The sequence below is a fragment of the Cotesia glomerata genome, linkage group LG4 (assembly GCF_020080835.1).
Source record: "Cotesia glomerata isolate CgM1 linkage group LG4, MPM_Cglom_v2.3, whole genome shotgun sequence".
NCBI lineage: Eukaryota > Metazoa > Arthropoda > Insecta > Hymenoptera > Braconidae > Cotesia > Cotesia glomerata.
In genome coordinates this window covers 7,986,825-8,011,192 of record NC_058161.1, presented here as the reverse complement: position 1 = coordinate 8,011,192, position 24,368 = coordinate 7,986,825, and the positions used below count along the sequence as shown (strand labels likewise).

The window sequence follows — 24,368 nt, the reverse complement described above, 5'->3', positions numbered from 1 at the left end:
AAATAAAAAAAAAAAAAAACGAACCATTTTCAAACCCAAAAATAAAACTAAAGCTATAAATTTCAGATAAATACTAAAGCTCAAGAGATTAAATTTACAAGAAAGGCCCGGATAACACAAATGGTATACGAACACACTATTATAAATCAAGATAAATTATATAGATTTCGATAGTTATAAGTGTAAGTTGCACCAGAAAAATTTGTACCTTTAAATTAAAAGCAGTCGAGTAAATAGCATTATGAACGACATTACGTACTAGTTTCGTTTAAAAATAATTATTATATCGGTGAATGGCTCGCAATATAAATTTTCTCAATTTGTTTAATTTCACCATCCAACTTGGTTAAATGTCAGAGCGACTGGTGTTTCTTTACTTGGTGTGATTTTATAGAATATTTTACTTTTTACCGAGAGACATACATTCACTTCATTGCAATCTTCTCGATACGTATGAAGTTGACTTTTGAAATTATACTTCACTTTAATAATATATTATTAACTATTACAAATCGTTGAATGTATCCTGGTAATTTGATAAAAATGTATAAGTCTAAAATTAATAATCATAAATTTACATTCTTGATAATTCTAACTAAGTAATTAAATAAATTTTCCCAAGTATTATTATATCTAAATACTGGGTTAATAAAAATTAAAATTGAATTTTTATAATCGATTACATTAATTTTAAAAGAAACTTTAATTATTTAGCTACTTCAAAAGTTTAATAGATTTCTTCAAATCAATAAATTAATTAACAAAAGATTAAATTGAAAAATGAGAAAATTCTTTGATGAATTTTCACGATGAAAATTATAATAATTGGTGAAAATTATGTATTATATGAATGAATCTTACAATACATTTTTGGATTTCGAGTTTCAATAAAAATTATACAGCTTTTTCTTATCAACGGCCGTCTTTAGTTAATTAAGATTTTTTTAACTCCCTCTTTACTACTAAATCTTTGAAACCTAAACTCCACCGGCTAAATTCATAGATTTTGACAAAAATTTTATAAAAATATTATTGAAATTGTTTATAAAAGCCTTAATTAATCTTTTAAATCCTTGAAAATTTCTAAACCAATGTATTTAGGGCCAGTTTTTCAATCCGGGATAAAATTTTATTCATTGCTAAAATATATCTATAAAATATATAAATATATATATATATAAATATATATATATTAGGTACATATATTTTAGGTACATAGATATACTGACAATAATAATTATATCTCGGATAAAATTTTATCTCGGATTGAAAAAGTGGCCCGTAGTTTTCATGGTCTTGATAATTATTCACGGAAAAAAGAAAACTCGAAAAATTACAGCATATAATGCAACGTAGCGCTTCGTGATGAAAACTGGAAAAATTAGTTTCAGATTGTAATTATTACAGATTTTAGAATGTAGAATGTAGAATGTAATATTTACATTAAAAGCTCTAAAAATTAAAGTCAAAAATTGAATTTAGAAAAATGTTATTTCGAACTGTAATTTTTCTAGTTTTGATTATGACGGGACCGATTTTACATTTTATACTGTAATTATTCCAGTTTTCTTTTTTCCATGTTTTTTCTTCATTTTCAAGTGCTATCTTCAGAAGATATTTTGCATACTACAGCATTGGCAAAACTACGAAAAAAATTCTAATGCGTGAAAACTTGAAAAAGCTTAATAAAACTAATCTAGTATTTATAAACTTTTGATCTAATATTCACAAATTGTGAATTTATTGTAAACAAAAATATAAAACATAAAACAATAAAATATGCAAACAGTACATTTAACGCTATCTAGTGGTATAAAATGTAAAGTATGGATTGCCCTCGGTGGGTAGAGGAGTTTACAAAACTCAAAAAAATTTATTATAAATAAAATAACTTTGTATGGAAATTGAAAAAAATTGAATGTATAAAAATTATTTAAAATAAAGCGATAAAAAATTACAGTAAATTTTTAGAAAAATAACTTAAAATGACTTAAAAATTTGAAAAAAAAAAATAAATAACAATTAAACATTGAACCTGAACTATTTTCTTTTTTTTCCATGTCTCTATCTCACATATTCAGTATATGAAATAACATTCAATTTAATTACCCAACCAATTACCTTTTATCTGTGACAAAATCATTGGCCTGCAGCGGTCAATTAAAATGAAATTTCTCCTGTCCTAATAACTTCTCTTTTCATCCAGTCTAGCTCGGACAGATTTTAAAAATATAAATACAAGTTAACAATACCTACATGCAGTACAAATAAATTAGCGTTACCATCACCATTGTAATTCTTCAGCGATCGTTCCCCGTTCCTGGTCCCATTGATCCTACGCTCATGCTCGAGTCCAGCTGACTCGTTTGTCGCCGCTGAATCGTTGAAATAGTCAGTAAATGTTTGCTTCTATTGCGCGAAATGTGTCTGTTATATCTACGCAGTTAAGTTTAATTTTTGTGTATTTACATACAGTGAAAAACAATTTTTTATATAACTACAACTAATTTTACTTATTACAAATATCACAATCACTATTATTAATAAATATAAATAATAAGACTGTAAATTAGTGATTTAAGTGTGACGTAGTTTGTCGAAACTCGAAATATATATAAGGGTAAGATCAAAGGCATAAGTGTTGTACATATACATATATACATATATATATTTATATAATTTAAGTGATAATTGTGTTTAAAATTAGTGATTGTACGTGTTGTGTTCATTTGCATAAAAATATATCTTCAATCTAAATATAACTATGTTATTAATATTGGAGTAAAATAAAAAAAAAATATACATACACATATATATGATCCATAATAAGATGTTTATTTAGCATCGTTGTCGTAGAGAATAGAGCGTACAATACGCAATAAAATAAGACAAAATATCCTCGAGAAATATAAGGAAAAGTAGAAGAAAATAGGGGTGAAATTAATAAAATTATAAAGAAATGAAATAGTACGTTTTGGGAAATGAAAGCGAGGGCGTCTGTTTCGGAAATTTCGATATTACTAGTTTACGAGTAGCATCATGGATCATGTATATTATATACAGTATATTTATTATACTGATATGTATAGACATATTAATATCACGCACACAAAAAAGTTATTCACACTTACAACAATATAACACATTTTATTTTGGCCCAGTTGATTTAGTTATACACACGTGGCCAATAGTGTCGATTGATCATTCTCAATTTATTAATATTACAATACTTGGTGTATTATGTACACTAATTTACTTACTACGCATACATGGATTAAAAATAATAAAATATATAACAAAAGTAAATTAAAATGGCTTCTAACCTTGTCGAACTTCGATTCTCTTATCTAACCTCTTTGAATCTCTAGCACCAAAGTACCTTTTAAAAAATATTTATTAACACTATTATTATTATTTTTTTAATGACGAAACATGTTTACCGTAAATTTTTATTATTTTATTACCTTTTTCTCACAGTCATAACTCATAACCTGAAGAGTAGCATAGAAAATAGAAGATAAATGAAAATAAACCTTCTGAGAAATCTTGTAATCACCGGGTTTTCATATCATGCATATACATATAAAATAAATTCAACATATATATGTATATATAAATGTAAGATGAAGTCGCCTTGTAAACAAGTACCCGAGACCGCTGTGTGACGTAATCCATTCAAGCGCATACTACGCAATACGAGTAAGACCGTTTTATTTTCAGTGGCGCACTGTCTACCGTCTTGCTTCTCTCTTCGTAGTTATTGTAACTTACAATTATCCTCTTTTTCTTTGCGATGGAACTCTCCTTTATCCTTGAACCCGGCACCAAAAACTTTGATTTTTCTTCTTCGGCCTTTCTCCCAGCGTGTATTATAAAAAGATCGATGAAAAAGAAAATAAAAAAATAAGATGAAGATGAATAAAATAAAATGTATAGAATATAGATTTTACCCAGAGTCTACATACCTACGAAATGGAATCAATCTTTGTATTCACAACTACAAAGAATATATATGTTCCTTGAAACACGAAGATCCTTAGCTTCTTTTCATCTTCATCACCATTATTATTGTTACTATTTATGTAGTTCTTATTCTTTTTCTTTTTCTTGATATTCTGATGTCGAATCACGCGTTCTTGCTCTAAGCATGTAAATACACAATATATCCGCTCCATCTCCCAAATCCGTTGGAAATTTTATACTCAGTGTTAATGTGGTAGAAGTATTGTTGAAATACATCACATATACACATGATGGCCCACGCGTCCTTTCCGGTGGCGCTCCCCTTGTAGTTTTTATATCAGTGTGCACGTATAGTAATATATATGTATATATATAAGCATACACATAAATAAATTCACACGTGAGCGTAAAAAAAGTATCGTAGTGTGTTGTGTGTAGTACGTCACATGTGCACACTGGCCATGAATCGGTAGATGAAATGGAATATATTATTTTTTCAATATTTAAAGAAAAAGACCAAAAGACGGTGCGTATATGGTATGGTATATAAGTAGCTCCAGCGTGTCTGAAATAATCGGGATGTTAAGAACCTTCTCATCATATACGTCATTCCTTTACTATATACTACTTTTCTTCAATTCCTTTCTCTCTTAATCGTTCTCTTTTTATCTATCGAATTCGGGAATAAGTTTGTCACTGTCCTTTTAAAAACTTGCTTTACTCTATCCTCTACTACTATAAGCGTATGTATGGAAGTAGACACTCCATTATAAATTTTTATGTACGTGCACATCGAAAGAGAAAATACGAACAGTTAAGAAAAAGAGAGAGCAGGGGAATCCCTGTTAAAGTCTGTTTCTGTTGGCATGTGCGCCACGAGCCCCGTAGGCCCGTAGTTAGAGGTGGACGCCAGTCGTTAGTTCAAAATAATCCAAATTCCACCGTGTTCTTCTCGTCTTCTTGTACGACAACCTGCTCTCCCAGCACACGTCATGCGTGCTGCCAGAAAAGTTAACATTGTATTGGTTTAGTTAGTTTTATACTTGAAAAATATACCACCGATGATGTAAGTAGCCCAGAAAGATACATATATTCCAAAGAAAATTACGAGGTTTATGGGACAGGATTTTTGGCATACATTTTTTTCATTATTCAATCAAAAGTTTTATTACTTTAGTGTGTAATTTTATTTCTAAACGCATGATATCAAGGTTACAAGTTACGAGTTTATTTACCACCGGAAATCGTGAACAATAAAAATTTTACTTTGTTTAATTTAAATAATTACTACACGACAAGAACGTACATTACTCTATCGATTACTGTTTTTAATTTTAGGTGAATATAACGGTTGTAATTTTAAAATAAGAACAAGAAGAAAACGGACGTTTGTATTAACTTGAATATTTAGTACATAAAATTCAACAAAACAAAAGGATTATTCCAAGTCTTAGCGTGAATCGATCACGAATGGCCATTAAAAACATGATGTGAAACTTAAATACGATACAATGTTGGACGCGTCCAATGTTTTTCTTCTTCTTCTTCTCAACATAACAGTGAGCATCACCAATCCAGCAGCAACAGCAACAGCAGCTCTCATGCTTGGCATTCTCTTAATTCATCTTATCTCTCTCTTTTTTCTCTTTCTGTCTCACTCTTTAAACGCATACCAGGTCTCTCTGTGATACCGACTACGAAGCACACCAGAAAAAAACACAATACATAAACATTATACTATCACCTATCTACTTAATAAAATACACTGGATTTTCGTGTTTCTAACATCAACAACCCAAAGAATTTTATTTTACGGAAATAAACTTTTTCTAACTTTGATACTTTTCGTTTTATATATTTAATCTGAAATCGATTTGTCATATAGTTTTTTAGAAAAGTCTGCTTTAATTGTAACTACACTGATAAAAAAAACTTGACTTGATTCAAGAGAAAAAATTTAAAACCAAAAATTTTAACTTTTTTTATCAGTATAATAATTGGCGTTAATCAATTTATTTTTAAAAAGTATTATTTCTTACTTAAATAATTTAAAATTTCCTTTCAAACTTTGAAGATATTTCCGATTCTGATATTTTACATCAAATAGAACATAGTCATGATGAAATCTTTTTTAATGATCAACGTGAACACCCTATTCTTCTTCCATCTCAAGAAAATGGTTCATCACATTTATTCGATGCATTAAATGTTTTATAACCTGTAGAGTTCTAATTTCATACTTTTTACCTCTATTTTGTAATCATTAATTAATTTTTTTCTCACTTTTTATTTCTAAAATAAAATTTTGCATTTTCAATTATAGATTGTATTAGATATTTATGTGTGCACATGAAAATAAAATTTTATTTTTTCTTAATTATCAAAGAAATCTTCTATATTTATACACAGAAAGAACAGTTTGTTCGTTAAAGTAAAAAATTTTTGCTTTGCTCCAAAACAGCTCTTCAAACAGATTCAAAAAATTTTTTTGGTCAAGTAATAGTATATTACACCCCTTGGGAAGGAAAATAAGAAAAGCCTCAGATCACATGTAATTGTTGGCCGAGGCGAAGCCGAGGTCAACAAACATGTGATCTGAGGTTTTCTTTTTTACTTCCCAAGGGCTGTATAATATTTTTTTTGCCCTCCGGGCGGAAAGTGGCAACTTTCGTCCCGCTGCGCTAAACTAAGTTGCCGCTTTCCGCCTTCGTCGGACAAAAAAATAGTATACACTCCTCGGGAAGTAAATAAGAAAGCCTCAGATCACATGTTTGTTGACCTCGGCTTCGCCTCGGCCAACAATTACATGTGATCTGAGACATTTCTTACTTTACTTCCCTAGGTGTGTAATATACTATTTTTGCCCTCCGGGCGGAAAGTGGCAACTTTCGTCCCGCTGCGCTAAACAAAGTTGCCGCTTTCCGCCTTCGTCGGACAAAAAAATAGTATACACTCCACGGGAAGTAAATAAGAAAGCCTCAGATCACATGTTTGTTGACCTCGGCTTCGCCTCGGACAACAATTACATGTGATCTGAGACATTTCTTACTTTACTTCCCTAGGTGTGTAATATACTATTTTGTCCGAGGAAGGAGGAAAGCGGCAACTTTGTTTAGCGCAGTGAGACCAAAGTTGCCACTTTCCGCCCAGAGAGCAAAAAAAATGCTTTTCTCCCCTCCGGGCGGAAAGCGTCAATTTTCCGCCCGCTGCGCTAAACGAAAATGCCGCTTTTCGCCTCCGTCGAGGAGAAAAATAGTATTCTCACCACGGGCAGAAAATAAGAAAGCCTCAGATCACATGTTTGTCGACCTCGGCTTCGCCTCGGTCAACAATTACATGTAATCTGAGACATTTCTTATTTTCCTGCCTTAGGTAAGAAATATACTATTTTAGTGTTACTCAATGATAGGGTATTATCAAAATTTTACTAATCTAATTAATTATGCTAATAATATTGATTAAATGTGCGTACAAAAGAAATGAAAAAAAAAAACGTATCTGTTTTGCATTGGAAATTAATATAACATTTCATTCTTCGAGTTACAGCGTTTTGTCATAACAATTTCATTTATTTATCAAAATTATACTCAAATTCTGTGAAAACTTTATGCGCTATTTTCTCGAAACTATAATTTTCGAGATACATCGTTTTGTCATGACAGGGCAGACTCTGAGAGTGGTCATTTTGAGAGAGTCGATTGTATAATATTCGATCATATTTTGAGAATCCGAGCTTTCATTGGATTTCCACTATTGAGGTACTAGGAAGCCATTCTGACTATTTTCGGCTGGCCGTCCGGCCCTGAGTGTGGTAGTGTGTTAACTGCTTTTCAAATTTTCAAAAAAAAAAAAAAACAAAACAATTACATACTATATCATATATCATGTATAAAATTTATGATGTATACATTGTTACAAAATGATATCATTTTTTTGCTCAAAAAATTTTTCGTTAAAGGACAAATTTTCTTGTCTCAAGAAAATATTTAAGAAAAAAATTTTTTTTCATAAAAGTAAATTTTTCTTTCTGTGTGACAATTACATTTCGTGACTAGATGTCATGCGAGGGTTTAGCTATTGCTATAAAATGAAGAGAGTTCTCATTCTCAAGGAAAAACTCAACTATTTTGTTCATCTCCGACATATGTCGGTACATTTATATGTATATAAAAGTGCGTCAACTTGCGTAGTCTGTCGCAATCTAAAAGCAGAGCTACGTCATTTCAAGCCCGCAAACAAATCAGTGTAAAATTTATTAGTGTTTTATCTATTAAATAATTTTATGTTGGCATAATAATTAAAGCGATAATTATTAAGTAAAGTATTCTAACATTTAAAAAAATATAATTATTAAAATAATGTGTGTAATCATTATAAATAATTTTTAAAAGTATTTAAAAATATTATTAATGTCATCGTAAAGAAACAGTTCAAAAGATCTGATAAACCTAACAGTTAATTGATTATTTCCTTATTTATTTCTTCTATATATGTTGATCTATTAAGTAAATTTAAAAATAATAGCTTATTAACACCGTAATAGTAAACTTGCGTAAGAGTACTTATATATTGGTGGCGAATAGAAGCAATAAATCTATCGGGAATACAATTCTATACTCGCGACGACGCCAATGTTGTTTTCAACTAGTGATTCGTCTGTAGTGACTAACAAACTAACTAATCAACAGTCAATGTACACCACAAACATTGGCTGTACGGGACTCCCCAAAGGCCAGCTGAGCACAACTCAGCAAGGGAAAAAAAAAAAAACAGTCAATGTAGTATAATAATATAAGAGCAACTAAGAAGGAGGCAAATAAAGAATGAAAGAGAGATGAGACAGATGAGGCCTCGATCCAATTCGGTCGATTACCCGCTTCTGTCACGTTTGATAAAAAGACTAGCTTTCGTTCGCTGGTCTATCCTATCTCTGTATTCTTTGTAGTTTTGACTGTTTTTATTCTGCTGTCTTGTTTTACTTACATATACACACACACGCGCGCGCACACATGCAAACGCATAATCAGATTGTTTTTTATGAATTAAACTACTTTAAATAATAATAATTATCATTGTAACTGGCTCAGTATCTTTACTGGCGCAGTGACACTGTTGAGTGTGACTCGACGCATTCCACAACGTCTTATAAACGCCTCCTTACGTTACATATATATGTTTACTTGTTTTATCTATTTAATTCCTTTTTAATGTCTACATTACAATGTGAAGCTTTTCTAATTTTAATCACTCTGTTTCGTATGCTCTCAATATAATTTATAACATTAATTATAACTTTTATTCCATATCGTAATCAGCAGTAAGTTTTTTTTTTCAATTTTTACTGTTATTTGTTATGTCCTAAAGAAATATTTAAATTATTTTCAAAAAAGTTTATTTATGTGCATTACAAACGATAATTTGTATTTTTTATCTTAATCTGTAATTGTTTATAATTAAAATATTTTCGTTGGTATGATTATCATCACTGCAGTTATTGAAATTTTTTATGTAATACTTAATTTTTTCGATTTCTAACAAAAATTTTTTTTGACAATTGTTTATAGTCGCATCTTTATCTTTTATTTTTTACCATAAAAAAATTTAATCAAAACGCTGCTTTGTAGATTCATAAATTAAAAATATTTTTCACTAGTAATTAAATACAAAAGAGTGTTGGTTCTATAATTGGTTTTATAACTGTTGGACTTCCTAATGGAATAAATAAAAAATAAAAAAAATTATTTTGATAATGTCAAATTTTCAAAAGTTATCCTATTTTCAACATCCTATCAAAAAAATGTAATGGTGTTGATTTTTTAACTTTCTATTACTATAAAAAAGAAAATAATTTACAATTTTTAACTAGAAAAAAATTTTTTTATTTTTAATAATCTTTAAAAAAAAAATATACGATTGTCTAAAAAAAAATTTTAATAATGTTGATTTTTCCATTTTTGTGACTAAGTATAGGTAGATTCGTGAATTTTGAGTAATAACTTATCTGTGTTTATAAAATTTATTTCTTTCTTCTTTTAAACTTTTTGCAAATAAAATTCATCGTAAATCATTTATACTTAACATTCATATAAGATAGATCCAAGCTTTAAGATATAAAATAACTAAAATTAATGGAAAGTTAATGATTAAAATTTTTTAAAATTAAGAAATTTGAAACATTACATTTAGTAATAGCATTATTATTATTATTTAAAAAAATTTAAACAACCATCAATCTATAATTATTAGTTATTAACAATAAATCAATAAATTCAACAGTCGTGATATTTAACCAAGTCTTGATTTTTTTTATTATCTATCTCAAACCATGACGTGGACTCTCGAAATATTTAATATCCAGACAAAGTTAACATACTTACGAGTTAAATGTAAAATATCCATATACATATTTCTAAAACATATACTTGATATTTTAAACGGAACGTCGGCTTTAATAAAAGTGATAAAAAGTGTATTCACCTTAAACACTAAATGAGAGATAAATTATCGCACCTTAATGAGCCAATAAAAAAAATTTATAATTTCCCTAGTTGTCATTTTATTTGCAATTATCAACAACCAAAGAAAATACGGCTTTAAAAAAAAAAAGCTGAGAAGTTTACCTCGGATACAAACTGCGTCATCCGAGTAAATTGAGAAGAGAAGTTAACCTCGTAAGAGTGTAAAAGATAAATGAAATGAAATGGCGATAAATATAGAGTCAAGAGTGAAAGAGAAAAAGAAAAAATGGTCATATAGAAAGAGATATTGTTGTATATTTACATTATTATAGAATATATATAGTATTTATGATAGGAAAATAAAGATCAGTAAAGCAAAGCAAAGCAAATAATCTCTACGAATGAACACATACTAGTCATTCTTGTTATCGCGTGAAATTATGAATGGGCGGATTCGCAACTGATACGTCAACGGAAGCCAATGTAGTAAAATTCCCACCATTTGGCTTCACACATATATACATACGTATATTCTCTTTTATTGTAAAAATTTAGAATCGTATCTGAATAACCGCACTACCAAAAGATCTCTTATTCATTTTGCTTCTTCTGTTTCTTTATGTTTTTTGTTTTTGTTTACTACTTCTGTTTCTTTGATACTTTTTTTTGCACACTGACTTACACAACTTCATGCCTCAGCCCGTTACTTAATGAAGTTGAAGAGAAAAAAAACCTTTTATGAATATGAATTAAAAAGAGATAAAAAAATAAATAAAATTACACACCTTTCACTTGTATTTATGTTTTTTTATTAAATAACTTTCGCTTGCGTTTTAATGATAGTGATACTATCAAGTAACATGTATTTTATCATAATAATAATAATAATAATAATAATAATAATAATAATAATAATAATAATAATAATAATAATAGTAATTTGCTTGCCAAGATGGTGTCATTAACACTCTAGAGTACCGTAGCAAGGTGCTCCAGGTGCAGCTCCCGGACACGACCTGCAGGGCGTGTAAACAACATCCGGAGACGCTTATGCACATTTTGTCAGCATGTCCAGTGCTGGCGAGAGGTGCATACATCCAGCGTCACAATGCTGCCCTGAGAGTACTGTACTACTATCTTCGTCACCGCTACGGTATTGACGTGACACCGGTGCTGCCTTATCTGCCAGGAGATATTCCCCAGGTTGTTGAGAATGACAGTTGCAAAATTTATTGGAACATGCCGTTTGCAACAACTCGGCGGATAGATCACAACAAACCTGATATTGTGCTCTTCGACAAGGCTACTCGTGACATTTATGTCATTGAGTTCTCGGCCCCAGCTGAATACAACATCTCAGCCAAAGAAGAGCACAAAAGACAGATATATCAGGATCTCCTGTTTGAAATTGGCAAACTTTACCCAGGTTACCGTGTCAAGCTCGTCGTCCTGATTGTTGGCGTCCTCGGAGGGATGAAACAGTCTTTTGTATCCTCACTTGCCAGGGTTCCAGCTTGCTCATCAAAAGCTGAATTCTTGGCGGTCAGGATGCAGAAGGCTGTCATACTAGGTTCCCTCCGTCTACTTAGGAAAATGACTTTGGCCTGCTGTGATCACTAACCGCCTTGTTGTGCGGAGTGGTCCAGCAGTAATGGATGGAGCTCAGGCTGGGCCCTCGGAGAATCGGACTCCGGGGACAACCCCCCTGAGCATTTAATAACATAATAATAATAATAATAATAATAATTTTTCAAAGTACATTGATTCAGAAACACATTGATTTATTTGAGTACTTAAGTACTTTAGTACTTACCTAAATAATTATGTTAATGTTTAATTTGAAGTTTGTGAGCTAAATTATTATCATTATTATTAAAAATTAACTTTAAGTATTTTTAAAAGTGTATAATTTAAGTATAATATAAATATTAACGTAATTTTTTTCATTTTATCAGGTGGCGGTTGGAATTTTCAATTGACTTATGTTAATGATGAAGTCAAAGAAATTCTTCATATTCAACAAAAAGTTGTTTTAAAAAATAAAATTAACGCACCCAGCAGCACCAGTGAAAAGACTGTTTTCTAGGAGTACTTAAAATAAAGTTTCAATTATAAAATTAAAAAAAATAATTTAATCCTTAAATTGTATCTCATATGTGTTTGGAAGCGATTAAAAGACATAAGGACTTTAGTCTTTGGTGTCCAGTACAGATGCGGTTTATATTGGGTACAATAGTGTTTTTCTCAAGCAGGTGGGATTATAATCGTGACTTTACTGCTATTATTATCAATATACGGACGTTATGATCGTGTGAGTGCTAATTGTGAGATAAAATAATTTAGATATTGGAAAAAAAAAAAAAAAACTGTACGAAAACTAACAGAGGAAGAAGAATCGATCACAAAGATATATGACACAGTGAAATCGTAAAACACTGCTACGACTCTCTAGGCTTGTTACTTGTTTAATATTCTAACAATCGACAAGTGAGAGACTAATATAAGAAAGAAGTAACAGCATCCACATCTGAATCAGAATCAGTAGAAGTGGTGTTGGGTAGAAGGGACAATAGCATCGTGACATCTTCGATAAGACCCGCGGACGTGAGAATAAATCAGTGAAAATCGTGTCCATGAAGCGACAAGATGAAGACGCGGAAGCTGCTGTTGCCGGTGTTATTAACGCTTGGCATTGTGTTTTTCTTAGTGCTTCCATCGATTGCGGATGACCATCTATCTCAAATTAAATCAGCAAACAAAAAATTTTTAAAAAATTATACTAAGCATCGTGATAAAAATTCTAAGGGAAAATACGATCCGGAGCTACATGACAAAGCCTATGTCTACAGTGATGAAGTTACCGAACATTTTATTAATGATGATCACGATGATGGTACTGACAGTTTGGTTAATAGAAACAATCGTGCCATTGCTGTTTCAAGGTATAATTTTCATGATCATTATCCTCTTTTTTTTTTTTTCAATTGTCTACTATCAACAATTATTAGATTTAAAATATATCATCTTGTTTATTATGTCTTCTTTGCATCCAATTCAAATAATAAATATTTCGTGAGTACTTTCAACAGTAAAAAGTAATTAGTTAAATCAAGTTTTATTCCTTTAGTAATTGTATTGATTTTGAATTATTTTTTTATTTAATAATTGTCAAAGTATATTATTCGATAATCGTGAGGATATTTTTATAATGCTTATAATACAATTCGTCTATTTTGTAGCTTATTAGGTCAAATTAATTACTAAAAAATTAATACTGAAATTAACATAAATCTGAGAATATTAAAATAAATGAATTGTTAGAAAAAAAAATTCACTTAGAAAAATTTTAAGTTACCATGAGTGCAATTTTTGGAAAATATTTGCCTTATCTCTATTTATTATTTAAATAATACCAAAAAATGAATTTACCATAAAAATTTAAGTATAATATAAAATTAAATCTTATTTTTATAAAATGAATTATAATTTAATTAGCCATTGTTTGATAAAATTTTTTCTAACAAAATTAAGAACTAAAAATTCAAAAAAATCATAAAATTGTTTAATTTTTCTACGATTATCTAATTTTCATTATTCAATTATGAATCTAGCAAATGTAATCATACTGACGTTAAAAACTATTTTAAATGAAAATATTTGCTAGCCTAATAACAATTGACTTATCTTTGAATATTTGTTATTTTCTTTTACGTAGGTAATTAAGTCTGTGACGTAAAACTAGTTTTTATCAGCCGGAAAATTTTAATAACAAATGTTAACTAATAATATAGTATTTTAAATGTCACTTCAAATAAAATTTCTCACAATAATAATAATGATAACTAATGATAATAATAACTGTTAATCACATGTTTGTTCTTAATTGCAGTTCTAATAATGGAAATTCAAGTAAAATTGGACAGCAAGTTATAAAATCAAATCTACCGAACGAAACATTGAAAGTCGACAAAAAAACATCTATGAGAGCACGTAAATTGAAGAATTTTACTATCGCCAATGGTATTTGCCAAAGCATCGATATTCGAAATCGTGTTAGCAATTTCGAAATATTAAGAGACTGCGAAGTCATCGAAGGTTTTCTTCAGATAGTATTGATCGACAATAACACAGAGAGTGATTTTGAGGATCTTAGTTTTCCAAAGTTACGAGAAATTACAAGTTATATGCTATTGTATCGTATAAGTAATCTCCGTTCACTACAAAACTTGTTTCCAAATTTAGAAGTCATACGTGGTGATAAACTTATACTAGATTACTCATTTATGATCTACGAAGTACCAAACTTAGAAGAGGTAATCATTATTTATTATCCGAACTTACGACACTAACATATTTTATCTAGATTAGCGTCATTTAAAAGTTTTTTTCATTCATTAATAAAACACAAAGTTTTATATCACTTATATTTATTTAATTAATTAAATAAATATTTATAAATTGAACATAAAATTTTCATAATAATCAAAATCAAATTATTAATCTTTAATTGAGTTCAATAGCCATATAATATTTATAAGCCATTAATACCAATAAATATTTATTCAATTATAAATTTAAGTGGTAGACAAATAATAGCGATCTTGAATATGACGTTAGATATCAATCATCCGATCGACTGGAGAATAAAAGTAAAACTGGTCGATTGATCGATCGTGACTCACATCACGTACGATCAATCTTGACTCAGTCGCTTTCAGTCTCATCTTTGTAGTTACAAGTCTCACTCTCAATCGTTGGCGATTCCCACGCAAAATCCTCGTATTTTGAGTCTTAAAACTAATTGATCGGTCTTGACCGGTTAACTGCCAGGTCAAATACCGTTAACTACTTAACCGAATTAAATGACTATCTTAATTTTTATTCCTTACTCATCATCACAGCCGGCTCTAAATCATCTTTTACTCACATACGCAGAAATAATAATACCTTATAATAACAATTCATGGATCTTTCAATCGAATCTTGAATCATCAACAACTAAAATAATACAATTAAAATTAATATTTTTTTTTTTTTTTTCAGATTGGCTTAACAAAGTTGACTAAGATTTTGAGAGGCGCTGTCAGAATAGAAAAAAATCCTTCGCTTTGCTATGCAAACACTATTGACTGGAATGAAATTGTTGTTAATGGAGAAAATGTTATCAAAGATAATCAAAATCCAGGGGATTGCCGAGGTAAAAAAAAAACCGTATTAAACAGTTATTATTATCAGTTTGTCGTAATGATAAATCGAAGTACTTAAACATATTGCATTATACTAATGACTAAGATTATTATTTATATCTGATAAACATCCTTTACAATAATTGAAAAAAAAAAAAAAAAAAAAGAAAAACTGAAGCGTAAAATAGGATCATCTTGTAAGGGATCAAGTCTTATATAGATTTAAATGCACTTAAAACCCGTTTATTTAATACTTCATACTTCATCCTTGCCAGATTTTATTGCACGTGTGCAAATGTTATACTAGTATAGTTATAATGACATGATTTATAGAGCAACTTGTTTATAGATTTTTCAAATATTTATAAAAGTACATACTCGTAACTGTACTATCAACTGCTGCTGATATTTTTTTTTCATCTACATTTGTATTTATATTTTCAATTAACTAATTATTATTATTATTATTATTATGTACGTATAGTTGATTGCTCGTCATGTCCTGGTAAATTATGCTGGAATGAAAATTCTTGTCAAAAAACGAAGAAACCCGAGTGCCATGAAAAATGCCTTTCGGATTGTTTTGGTTCGACAGACAGAGACTGTTATGTTTGTAAAAATTATCGATATGGCGGTCGATGTGTCTCAGAATGTCCAAATCATTTGTAAGTTTTTTCGAATTTATTCTTTACTTTTAACTGAAATAAAAAACATCATCGCTATTCTTTTAATTTAGTTTTTTCTTAAGATAACTTTTATTAAATTAATCTTCTAAATAACTTTTTCCATTAGCTGCTTACAATTTGTTGATTTTATATAAAGTAGAAAATACCGTAAAGTTTTACTTAGTGAAAAAAACATATATTGCACCTGAAAAAAATTAATTAAAGAATATCAATAAAATAAGAAAATTCTATGTCTTATCATTGATAAATAAATAATTACAAAAGAATTAAATAAATAAATTATTAAACTTATACGAAATAGATTAATCTTTATCAGATTTAAGATTATTAAATTCGAAGAATTAGTTGACCAAAAATTATCATTTACGATAATGTAACTTACGGATAAATTTGTAAATTCAATTGAAAAAGAATTAATTTAAAAATTATTATGCGACATTTGTAATATTGTGTCAAAGAACATCTACTGACTTTTATAAATTTCTGTAATCATTAAAGAAAGTTATAGTTTTCTAATGAATAACTTTCGAGGAAGTTTCTTGTCTTATATTAATACTTAAAGAAAAATATATTCAATAAATTTTATGAGTTAAAGTAGACGTAGAATTTAAAATTTATACCGACAATATTGATAGAGTATTAATAACATATTAGTTTTTGAAGCATACAAAGTAATCAATTTAATTTTTTATGTTCAATTAAATTTCTTAATTCCATACGTAGTATAATTAACAGGCGAGACCATCTTTTTCTCGCTTTGCTCTCACGGAGCTCAACGGAACTATCTCTGTCACACTTCCAACAGCAGAGCAATTGCAGTTTCGATTGGTTTCACGAAACGAATGAAATTTTTGAAAAAAATGCTTTGTGGTGAAATAGTTTATTAAATTATCTATTATCTCTAAAAACGTTTTTTCAAAATTTCCATTCGTTTCGCTAAGCCGATTGAAACTGCAATCACTGGTCTCGGCTGTTAAGACAACAAAAAGTTAGTGAATTAAAAAAAATGGTCGAGTTGAATTTACAATAATTTATTTAAACAGAATAATCAAAAAAACTAGTTTGAATTTAATAAAAATGGTAACTTTCATTCTAAGAAACAATTAATCATTTATTGAGTTTCTTCCTTGATTATAAATATTAAACTATATTTAATATAATTAATTTTTTTTTAATGAACCAGGTATGCATATTCATCGCGACGGTGCATAACAGCTCAGGAGTGTTCGAATTTGAATAATATTCGTAAAAGTGATGAAGATAGTAAACGATGGCGTGCATTTAATGGCCTATGCTTGGATCACTGTCCACTTAATTTCGAGGAAAGATTCGATCAAAACAACGTAATTATGAAATTTCATTATCTGAATAGTTGCTATAAAAGTAGTTTGTAGTATACAAAACTTCACAATAAGCCATATATAATCATTTTTTACAATTTTATTAAAGTTATTAGTTAAATTAAAATTAAATTGCTAGAGAATAATATTATTACTCATTTTAAAAGCATTCTGGTAAAGATTATGTCTAGTTGATTAATGATTTTTATCGTGACTAACGACAAATTCATGTGAAAAAATTAAAATCTTATTAATAATTAAAAAAAAAAGAAATAATTTAGGAATCTATTGATAACATTGAAGTGTTAAAACGATTGAAGCTTCTAAAAATTTATCTTAAAGTGGCTGATTATAAAAATATAATAAAGATAAAATTAACAATTAATAATAATATAAAACTAATTAATAATATTTTTATTATTTCTAGTCTCCAACATGTGAAGCGTGTAATGGCACATGTCGTAAAATAGGATTCAGCGGATTAATCCGACATATATCCGATTTACAACGTTATCAAGGTACGACGTTTATAGACGGTAATTTAGAGTTTCAAATCCAAAATGAAATTCCAAACATAGTAGAAGAATTAACTAACGCCTTTGGCCTGGTTGAAGAAATCACAGGCTATCTGAAAATATCACATTCGTTTCCGATAGTCTCACTGGAATTTTTCAAAAAGTTGCGTGTCATTGGCGGTAAATTTGTGGACATGGCTAGAGCAAGTGTCGTCGTCCTCGATAACCCAAATTTATCAAGTCTCTTTCCGGAATCACAAACAGTTAAAATTTTGAATGGTCGGATATTTTTCCACTACAATCCGCGACTATGTATGTCAAAAATAATATCTTTTGCTAAATCTGCAGGGATTAAAAATTTTACGGAGATAGAAATCCAACCAGATTCTAATGGTGAAAAAGTAGCATGCGATATTGTAAACATAAATTTAACAATAAAACAAAAAGGATCGTACTTTGTAGATTTAGCATGGGAAATTTATAATCCAAGCGAAGGACAACGTTTATTGGGCTATCTATTGAGTTACATCGAGACAAATAATGAAAATGTTACTTTTGAAGGTAATTCGTGTGGTGACAAACACTGGCAAGTATTAGACGTTGAGATTCCGTCATTAGATTCGCCAAACACTAAAATATCTAAATTGATAGTTGATCTTAAACCATACACTAAGTACGCTGCTTACGTTAAAACACTTGCAGTAAGAGATAAAAATTCTTTTCGCAGTCCAACTGGACAATCAGAAATAATGTATTTCACTACTGAGCCTGACATACCATCAGTACCATTTGACGTTAAGTCTTATGCCAAAAGTACTTCTGAAATAATCGTTGAATGGAGTCCGCCTGAACAACCTAATGGTCCAATATTAAATTACATCATAAGGGGCTACTTACGCCGAGAAGACCGTAAATTTTTACTAAGCCGTAATTATTGCAACAACGAGTTGGTAAATGAAATCGAAGAACAACAAATACCAGAAGTGACTGTGAAACCAGCATTAATCGATCTCAGAGTACCTGCATGCTGCCGAAAAGATCGTATTGTTTCAACAGAATCGGCATCTAAAAGTTTTGAAATATTTTGCCCTAATAATGTGACGCTAACTCATGCATCACCAGATAAAAGAAATTACTGTCGTTTTAATGAATACGTTGTCAACAATAATTACAAATCCGATTTTAGTTCGGGCGTCAATTTTCCAGTTGAAGCTACTAAAATAGATATACTTGATGATAAAAAAACACGCATTTACAATGACGTGTACTATTCATTCGTATTTAATGTAAGTGCCAATATTAGTTCATATAGTTTGAAAAAATTACGTCATTATTCACTTTACACAATATCGGTAACAGCATGTGGTGTCACTCTTAAAAATGGTACACGGTTGTGTTCATCAAATCAGTATACTAATGTAAGGACTAAAGCATTGTTACGTATGGACGATGTTGATAATATTAAAATAAGTGTATTAAATGATACAATTGTTTTGATAACCTGGGACACTGTTAATGACCCAAACGGTATTACTGTATCATATATAATTGAGTATACGAATCTCAATGTGCAGAATGCTAAAAAAAATACAATATGTATATCAGAAGGTGTCTATCGTGAAAAACGTGGTACTTATACACTTACGAATCTCACACCAGGCAGATATAGTGTCCGTTTACGCTCAACATCACTAGCTGGTAGTGGTAATTGGTCACAAATAAATTATTTTTCGATTGATATTAAAAACGATAAACTTACAATAGTTATAATACTTGTAGTATTATCTTTTGTTATCGTAATAGCTATTATTGGATATTTTTATTTATCATATCAGAAGAAAAAGTTCCAAGCGCGTTTGATAGCAAGTGTTAATCCGGATTATGTTGAAACAAAGTATGTTAAAGACAATTGGGAAGTACCACGAGAAAATCTCGTTGTTGGTGGACCCCTTGGTTACGGTAATTTTGGTCGTGTCTTTCGTGGTAAATTGAACGGCGTACAAGATGTCGCTATTAAAACGATAACTGAAAAAAATTATACTGAAGATGATAAAAATGAATTTTTGAATGAAGCATCTGTTATGAAAAAATTTTCAACTTATCATATTGTTAAATTATTGGGTGTTGTTTCAGAAGACGAGCCACCTTATGTTATTATGGAGCTGATGGAAAAAGGGGATTTAAAATCATATTTACGCGAAAATCGTGATATATTGATATTAGATGTCCCACGTATTATAAGAATGGCTGGTGAAATAGCTGATGGTATGGCTTATTTAGAGGCTAACAAATTTGTTCATCGTGATTTAGCGGCACGTAATTGTATGGTATCTAAAGGGTTAGTGTGTAAAATTGGTGACTTTGGTATGGCTAGAGATATTTATGAGACTGATTATTATAAGATTGGCCAAAAAGGCTTGTTGCCCATTCGTTGGATGGCGCCTGAAAATTTATCCGACGGTGTATTTACGTCCGACTCAGATGTTTGGTCATTTGGTATTGTACTGTATGAAATTCTTACAATGGGCGAACTGCCCTATCAAGGTTTCTCGAATGACGATGTCCTGAGCCATGTTTTAAGGAAGGGTATCGTTACCATACCACGTAACTGCCCGGAAATAGTTCTCAAGTTGATGGAAAAGTGCTTTAAGTGGCGTCCAAGTGAACGACCAACTTTTATCGAGATAGTGTCAGAACTTGAGCCTTTCTTAGCCCAAGACTTTTGTGAAAAATCGTTTTATCATTCTGAAGAGGGTGTTGCGTTACGCAATGCGGGGATAAAAAAAACTTACCATAATCCCGCGCAAATACGATTTTATTGGGGCCAGGAGTCTACCGCACGATGGGTTAGAGATTGCGAGGACAACGTTACGTTATTGGATCAAACAATGACAACCGGGGCTAACAGGAATCGTAAATTAAAAAACGGATTACAGCATCTTGGTAATGTACTTGCCATGGAAGATGTACCGCTCGATCGATGATAGAGCTTATTCTTCTGGCATTTAATTGTAAATTATTACTATCATTATTATTATTAATTAATTAATTAACATCGTCGAAAAAAAATCGAAAAACATTTTTATTATTTGTAAGTAATTAATTTTATAAATTTGTGTGTGTCAATATGTACAAACGATATTCTCAGGGCAACAATAGTCGATTATAGTTGTTAAAACAAAAAATGCATGGATAGATAAAGAAAAGCTTTTTAAATCGACCGTTTTAAAATCAAAATCCATTTGCGTACTTTGAATTTTTTTTTTTTTTTTTTTTTTTTCTAACTAGGATAATTCGTTTTTAAATTTTCAATAGTTTTCAATGAAAAGAAAAATTAATCGGAGATATTTTTGAGCTTTTCTGTATTTAAATATTGTATAATAGTTTTTAAAATGAAATATTTGAGTATACGATCAATATACTATATAAACCTATCCAGCTATTGTTTTACATAGTTAGATTTTTTTAATTTATGTCTTTTTAAGGATAAAATTTAAAAAACTGACGAAATACGATTCGTCTGTAATAATTAAATAATTATTATTATTTCTGGTGAAGCAAACTCAGTATGGCTGGTATACGCTGTTAAACCGAAATTAAATTTAAACACATATAAAATATTTTAAAAATTTTGACAATTAATTATGTTATGTTATTTTAATATTTAAACTATTGACATTCATAAATAATTTATTTAACTTATCAATTAAACGCTAAAAATATTTTTATAAATTTATTTTTCATCTATTTATTTACCGACGATTGAGCCTAATTAAATTAAATACATTTTTTACATTAAATATATTGTTTCTAAATCAATAGTTTGAATATTACAATAAATACTTCCAGACTAAAACTTAAAAAATCGTTTAATTGAATGGCAATTTAGAGCAAAACAATGAATTTTTAGCGATTTTGTCCTGAAAATTAGAAATTTATATATAATCTCAAATTATTACGAGTTTTATTATTATTAAGTCACGATTAACGTTGCACGAATTATTTTAGAATTAAAATAATTAATAAGTATATTAATATAATTAACAACATATTAAGATCTCAATAATAAAAATGAAATTAAAAGTCACGGGTATTTTATAGCAAAACAATGCAGTCAATTTTTCATCCAAATACGTTATTTTGTTATCAATTTTTTAAATAAGCGTTTATAGGTAATTTTATTTATAAATTTTTTCGTTGGTAAAGTTATTTCAAATCTATTTACAACTAAATTGATCAATAGTAAATTTTTACAAATGAAAAATGAATTGTTTTTATTCCATTATCAACAAGCCTGATAGCTAAACTTAAATTTTACTAATTAACTATAACTCAAGAACATTAAAAATATTTTTACTTATTTATGAAAAATAACTAATCATAACGACTGTTTCATTTGTTTGTACAAAATAACTCTGAATTTTAATTATATTCTAATAATAATTTTTAATCGTGATTATAGGCTTATTATTATATTTAATTAATCGTGCGGTTTCATGTAATATTATAACGACAAAATTACTAAAAAATTAATCACACAAAAAATAATAATCTAGTAATATCTTCACAAGAAAATACAATAAATTTTCAATGAAGTAGTCAAAATGTATTAAAAAAATTCTACAACTTAGAAAATGTATGTGTTGATTTTGAATTCCAGTAACGATTGAAACTCTTATTTTATCTTTTTGGTATTCAAAATTGTAATTTCTATTATTGGATCTATTGTTAATCATATTTTATTTATTGTAAAAATAGTTTTTGATCATCTTAGTTATTTTGTCGTTATGATTAATCTACGTCCCACTAATGCTGTTGACTGAAAACTGAATTTTTTTTTATCTTTGTTATGATAAACAATGTATTGCTTTCCATAACATAAACAATTAGTAAAGTGATTAAACGCTGTAAGTTAACACTTATAAACACGTCATTCCTTTACAATTAGGCCAATGATTTCCAATTAATATAAACTATAGTTATTGCGATTAGTAATAATTTAAAACTAAAAAAATCAGAGACTTAATGAAGTTGTAAGTCTCAAATTGGGGACATATGTTCATTGTTTCTGCACCAAAGTTCCTCTTTTATGTGCTTTATGTAGTGTACATATACTAATTATAATAATATTAATTTATAATATTTAGTTCTCGAATACGAAAGATTAATGAGTATGATAGTATAAAATAAAATAATAAATATACAAACTAAATAAAGACTTTGAACCTCCGTAGATTTTAAATAAACGCCACCAAACTGGCTTTAGACTCGATAGTTTATGCAATATCTAGTTTTATGATACAGTCAATTGTGTTCCTTTGATTTTTTTTTTTTTTTTTAATTATTATATTCCACTGTTTATGTTAATACATTTACTTTGTTATAGTTTTATAAACGACGCTTGATTTTTTTTTCATTTCATTAAAAAAAAAAAAATGCACCGGTAATCATGTAAAATTATTATTTGTTTTTTATTAACGACCGTAAAGTTATTTATGTTATTGCTTAGTTCGATAAATTATCTCTAAGATTGTTTATACAGGGAGAGACAAAACGCTTAGATATATTTTTTTAAAATAAAACTTAAGAAAAAGTTATGTTAATTTTTTTACTCATCGACTGCTATTGTAAATGGTGCACGCGTTGTTTATTTACAAGTTTATTTTATGAATTTATTTTATTACTTTCATCAATGCACACGATATTTTAGATTAAAAACTCAATGTTTTTTTAATGCATTAAATAATATTCTTGTTTTAATTAAGTATTTTAAAACTAAAGTTAATTTTTTACAAAAAATATTTATTGATAAAATCGTTTTTCGTCCAGAAGTAATAAACAAAAAAAAAACTAGAATTGTTGGATCATTTGAAAATTAAAATTAAGTTATTTACAAGCAATAGCCAAATTAATCATACAAATCAATTTATATCGGAGTGTTCAATCATGAATAATCTCTAAGCACAATTTATACATTTGACACAAAATAGAAAATTAATTTTTGTCAAATATTTTAATTAATATATATATTGTATAAACTAAAAAATAATTTACTATGACATATTCAGTAGCGATTTTACGATGTCTATTATTACAACCATTAAAGCGTTAACTTATAAATATATATATATATATATATATTCATGTAATGGTATAATGGTAACCATACAGTGCCTTAAGACGGGAACTCGAACGTTGAAAGTTTTAATTGTAGAAGTTT

General features: G+C 28.9%; 1 protein-coding gene across 2 annotated transcripts; it reads left to right on the top strand.

Annotated features, from left to right (window-relative positions):
• The first annotated feature begins 2,217 nt into the window (after positions 1-2,217).
• On the top strand, positions 2,218-21,413 carry LOC123264273 (insulin-like receptor). 2 transcript variants are annotated; one of them, XM_044727481.1, is made up of 7 exons: positions 2,218-2,620; positions 12,377-13,363; positions 14,311-14,734; positions 15,465-15,618; positions 16,092-16,272; positions 17,477-17,636; positions 18,061-21,413. In XM_044727481.1, the coding sequence occupies exons 2-7, from the start codon at positions 13,068-13,070 to the stop codon at positions 21,130-21,132; spliced, it is 4,287 nt and encodes a 1,428-aa protein (XP_044583416.1). In that variant the 5' UTR covers positions 2,218-2,620; positions 12,377-13,067; the 3' UTR covers positions 21,133-21,413. The 2 variants fall into 2 exon arrangements, with proteins under 2 accessions (XP_044583416.1, XP_044583417.1); XM_044727482.1 differs by lacking the exon at positions 2,218-2,620 and adding an exon at positions 4,552-5,029.
• Positions 21,414-24,368: the final 2,955 nt, after the last annotated feature.